At 48.1% G+C, this 4,964-nt stretch overlaps 1 protein-coding gene across 1 annotated transcript in view; it reads left to right on the forward strand.

The window, feature by feature from the left end:
- NUP85 (nucleoporin 85) overlaps nucleotides 1-4,688 on the forward strand; it is a 22,409-nt gene extending 17,721 nt beyond the window's left edge. Inside the window, exons 13-19 of the mRNA XM_019518119.1 lie at nucleotides 117-182; nucleotides 691-842; nucleotides 933-1,050; nucleotides 2,033-2,133; nucleotides 3,094-3,245; nucleotides 3,864-3,950; nucleotides 4,489-4,688. Of these exons, the coding sequence (XP_019373664.1) occupies nucleotides 117-182; nucleotides 691-842; nucleotides 933-1,050; nucleotides 2,033-2,133; nucleotides 3,094-3,245; nucleotides 3,864-3,950; nucleotides 4,489-4,590 (778 nt within the window). The 3' untranslated portion in view covers nucleotides 4,591-4,688. The remainder of the gene's footprint in view (nucleotides 1-116; nucleotides 183-690; nucleotides 843-932; nucleotides 1,051-2,032; nucleotides 2,134-3,093; nucleotides 3,246-3,863; nucleotides 3,951-4,488) is intronic.
- The last annotated feature ends 276 nt before the right edge of the window (nucleotides 4,689-4,964 follow it).

Below are 4,964 nucleotides of genomic sequence, written 5' to 3' on the forward strand. Positions count from 1 at the left end.
GTGTAACAGGGAACTGGAGATGAAGAATTCAAACTGGGCTATGTAGGCATGGGGTTGACTCCTCTGTAGTCTAAACACTATCTAGGATTGAAATAAGTGTTGCTTTTCTGTTCCAGCTTTGGCTCGAATATGCGGGAATTCCTCCTTTTGGAGTACGCCTCGGGGCTCTTCTCCCATCACAGGTAGCAAATCCTCCCTCTTCCGGGATGCCAGGGCAACAAAAGAGAAACCATCATGTTGAAGGGAAAGACAGATCAGATAAAGGATCCACTTGAGGGGTCCTAGATAATGCTGTTTTACAAGCTCCTGTATACTTCATTACCAGGATCATTAGAGAACTACCAGGTCTCTTCTAGCACTTTCATCAGGGAAAAATTATCCTGTGCTTTGGTCTATCTAGTTAGAGATGTTACAAATACAGCATTTGATGTCCTGCTTCTGAGCCCATAGAGCAGCCTGTGGGACAAAGGGATAGTCCAAAATTGCAGTTCCAGGTAACAGCAACTACACAAAGAGTGGGGGCCCGTTAAAGTATTTCAGGAGAACAAAGACGAGCAGTGTGCTGTCATTTTGGATCCTGATTCAGATCTCATTTGTGGCTCTAATAACATGCCTATTTAAGAGCTCTTTCTGCGTAAAAGCAGTCTCCTGCCACTGAGATGTTTGACCCTTCTCCTCCCTCTTTTGTAGCCTGTGGCAGCTGGGAGTTGATTATTTTGACCACTGCTCTGAGTATGGCAGGGTTTACCTAGAGCTTCACATTGAGCGGATCCCCCTGACCACAGAGCAGAAAGCCCTCAAGGTGCTGAGGATCTGTGAGCAGAGACAGATGCACGAGCAAGGTGACAGACTGCTGAATTCTTTCCCTTGTAGTGACCCCGGTGTCACTGTCAAATCCTGACTTTGTTTTCTCTCTGCCCCTGGTCCCAAAGTTCGTAGCATCTGTAAAATCATGGCCATGAAAGCTCTGCGCAACAATCGCTTGGGCTCAGCCCTGTCCTGGAGCATCAGAGCCAAGGATGCTGCTTTCGCTACACTCATATCAGACAGGTGGGTCATTTTTACTCTCTGGACTGAGCTGGACATTCTAGAGACTGCGGTGGCTGAGAAGGGAGGAGGAGACTGTCCTGAGAAGTCTCTTCGGCATTATCTGCCCCTAAGAGACGGCCCTGCCCCCCAGTGCACCAACTGATTACAGTTTCGGTGCTAGGGAATTAAATCCATCCTTGGCTCTCTTCAGAGATCAAGGATTGTGCAACACCCACAATATCTTCCTGTAGGCATTCTCTTTTCCTTTGTCCTGCTGCCTCCTCACCCCTTGCAATCTAAAGATAACAGGAGTGGCCAGATAAAACGGCCAGCTGTGTAGTGGGGGAAGCTAAACCTTCCAAGCCCTAGTTTTGTACTGAATAAACGGGTTGTTTTTTAAAGGAGAATGAGCTCCCCAGGAGCGAGCACAGGACTGGGCTAAGAGATCTAGGCTTATTCCTGGTTTGCTTGCAGCTTTGTATGATCTTTGAGAAGTCATATCAAGTGTCAGTCTGTGCTTTAAGCTCTGCCAGGTGGGGGAGAGGGGCAAGCACCCGTGTGTGGTTGGGTCAGAGGTGAGGCTCAGCTGAGGGTTGAGCTCTGTGGGAAAGGGTCTTTGCTGTTTGCCAATGGGAGGAGATTCCTCTGGCTTTAACAGAAGGTAAAAGAAGCAGAGCAGCATAACAAAGCCTCTGCCTGAGCAAATGAAAAGCTGCTTATCAGTTCCTTTGTGCCACAGGAAAGCAGAGCTGCTGTTATGACCTGGCAGAGCCGATTGTGCTGCTTTGCCCCGGGGCTGCTTCCGGATTCTTCCACCTTTTCTTTCAAAAGCAAAAAATCTTCCTGAGCTGCTGAACAATAAGCAGCATGGGGAGAGGGCTATTAAGCATGCATTATCACTCCACTCCTATGGGTCTTCCAGAGCCTAGCTGAAGACAGCTAAAATGGAGCCCAGGAGGTAGTATGGGACTGCCCCTCAGACCTTATGCCTCTTCCTCCCTAGATTCCTGAAGGATTATTGCGAGAGGGGCAGCTTCTCAGACCTGGACCTCATTGATAACTTGGGGCCATCCATGCTGCTTAGTGATCGCCTGACATTTCTTGGTGAGAACCTTCTGCCACCAAATGCTTCCTGAAAGAATGCCCACTCTGCCAGCACTCCCTTGGAGCTCCCCATTCCCTCTGTTTCCTCCATCCCAAGGCCGTTAGAGGATGACGTGGAAAACAAATTATTATTGGTAGCTTGACCAGCATCACAGTTGGTGCTTGTCATGCATCACTTCTACCAGAGCAGCCAAGTGTTCTGGGATTCTTCCACCATGCACTCTACCCCTACCTACTAGTGATTCCTTTGAGGAGCGAGCAACCAGAACCAGGAAAACCACATTAGACAATACAAGGTAGCTTGTAGTACACTGAGTATAGGAGAGTCTGCTTGTTGCCTGAAGATCTCCACCATCTTCTGATGGTCTGTTACACTGACAAGCTCACACAAGTGAGGAGGGCTCCCCATAACACAGGAACTCGAGTGTTGGAAGGGCTCCATCCAGTTTCCTTTGCACAGCCGCAACTTCCTCCTCCTTTCAGCTGCCACAAACCTGAGATTGCTCAGCTGTGGGTTCTGGTGATTCATGAACCAACAAGCCAGGAAGCAGAGCTGAAATGCAACTTCCCAGGGAGCTACTGGCAGTTAGAACATTTGATTTATGCCAGAATCTGGACTAGGAGCAGGAATTTGGCTGACTTCCGGGTGACCACAGCATTTCATCTCTCCAGGCTGACAATTCAGATTCGCTCCCCTGCACTTTAATATTACAGTTTGTGACTGAGCCTAGAAAGAAATGTGTCTGCTGTATTTGAGCTCCTCCAGAACCTAGATCCTAGAATTTTATCCAACAATGACTGTGGGCCAGTCCTACTTCTAGGTGCTGGCAGTTCTACCAGGAACTTTGGGGGAGCTGAATTGCCTGCTTAGTGTCTTGTGACTCAGGCATGGGATGTTTCTGCCAGGTGCTGATGTGTTTTACTCACCCCCTGCCCCTGGTCCCTCTTCGACTCACACAGGGAAGTATCGGGAATTCCATCGGTTATATGGCGAGAAGCGGTTTTCTGAAGCTGCCAGGTTGCTGTTGATGCTGATGACTGCTCATATTGCTCCTTGCTCCTTCTGGATGACTCTGCTCACTGATGCCCTTCCTTTGCTGGAGCAGAAAGAGGTGAGAGTGACGTTCAGAGACAGTAATCCACCCGTAGGCCATTCCTCTTCTTCTGGACTGGATCTGACCGGGTATCTCCAAACAGCTGATCTCATGGGCAGGAACGCCTAGCAGTTCTCCATGCTCCCAGTGCAAACGGGTAACATAACTTTGAGAAATATATCGCCATCTGAAAGTCATGTGTACAGCAGCAACATAGAGGAGCCAGAGCATGACGTCAAGGGTGCAGGCACTCGCAGCAGAATTTGGCTCCAACGTGTGCCCTAGGCAGTTGTTTCATCTGTGGTAGGATTGCAGGTGGTGCAGGCTGGGGAATGACTAGGACTGCATTCAGCCCCTTTCTTCCAAAATAGTAGAATCAAGGTACTTGACATGCTGCAGGCTTATCTAGTTGCTTGAATTGGGGTTTTTCAGCAATGAATGTTACTTTGTAGTGGTGTGAGGTGGGCTCAGAAAACTTCAGCTTTAAGTACCAGACCCACAAACATCCAGAGGCTCAAAGTGGAGTCAGGGGAGTGTAAAGGGCATGCTCTTCTTTCTGATCAGCTTCTCCTGCCCCAAACTGGATTCCCTGTGCTAACCAGTTAGCATTTTCAGTAAGCAGTCTCTGTCCTGCAGGTAATATTTTCAGCTGAGCAGACATACGAGCTGATGCGGTGCTTGGAAGACCTGACAGCAGGAAAGTTGGACAATCAAAAACTCCAGGTAAGTCCTATTGTGAGGACACCCAGATAACAAATGCATTGGGATGTGAGAGAGATCTAGTTGCTGAGGGAAGGTCCAGGATCTTGAGGCTGGAGGACCTTCCATGAGCAGTTGAAAAACAGCAAGGAAGGGGATATCATGAGGCATCGAGATGTCCTTATCTGTCCAAAACCCTGTCTGTTTCCATCATCCTGTGCTGTTTTGTAAGGGGTGCTCAGCGATCATTTACCTTTACAAGCATTTTCCTTGTGAAAAAATAACTTTTAAATTAGAGCAAAAGGGTGATACGCACTTTACATAAGGAACCAAACTGCTGCACTTGCCCACATCAAATGGGCAACTATTTGCTAGATACAAACAGCTTTGGAGTGAAAGAAAGGTTGAGTTGCCCTGTCTGTGCTGGGCTGAAGATGTAGGAAACCTGGTTTGATCCTCTTAGAACATGGGAAAAACCCTTGCTTAACAGCCACCTAAGAGAAGCAGCGTGCAGGGCCATGTCAGTGCTTATCACTGTCTCCCTAACACTTTTCCTTTCCAGGATGACGACATTGAGACGACCAAGGTGGAAATGCTGAGACTCGCATTTGCACGAAACCTTGCCCGAGCCATTGTGAAAGAGGGCACGTTGGAAGGGTCCTGAGATCAGGCCAACACATTATTTTTATACTTCCTCTGTGGCATACTGTACATAAACTTGATGGCATTTCTAAGAGTAAATGTCTTTTTTTTCTGCATACATCTAGCTGGTCTCTCCTCATTTCAAAGGAGACCCTGGATAGGGTCCCTGCAGTTTCCTTTGCCTCAGCAATGAACTGGCCTTAAAGTTCTTTCTTTCTATTGGCTTGGAGCACTGCAAGGCAGCTTTCAACATGAGCAAAGGCAATGCTTCATACACCTACCTTTCAAGCCAAACTGCAGGCTGGAAGTGTTCACCTTCCAGAAGATGCCCGCCTCTGCCTTCTTGGATTGAGTCTTGTCTTACTTCCCAGGCTGTCATTAGGAAGGGTTGCCCAC

The sequence above is a fragment of the Gavialis gangeticus genome, unplaced genomic scaffold, assembly GCF_001723915.1.
Source record: "Gavialis gangeticus isolate Ggan-Ray unplaced genomic scaffold, GavGan_comp1, whole genome shotgun sequence".
Lineage (NCBI taxonomy): Eukaryota > Metazoa > Chordata > Crocodylia > Gavialidae > Gavialis > Gavialis gangeticus.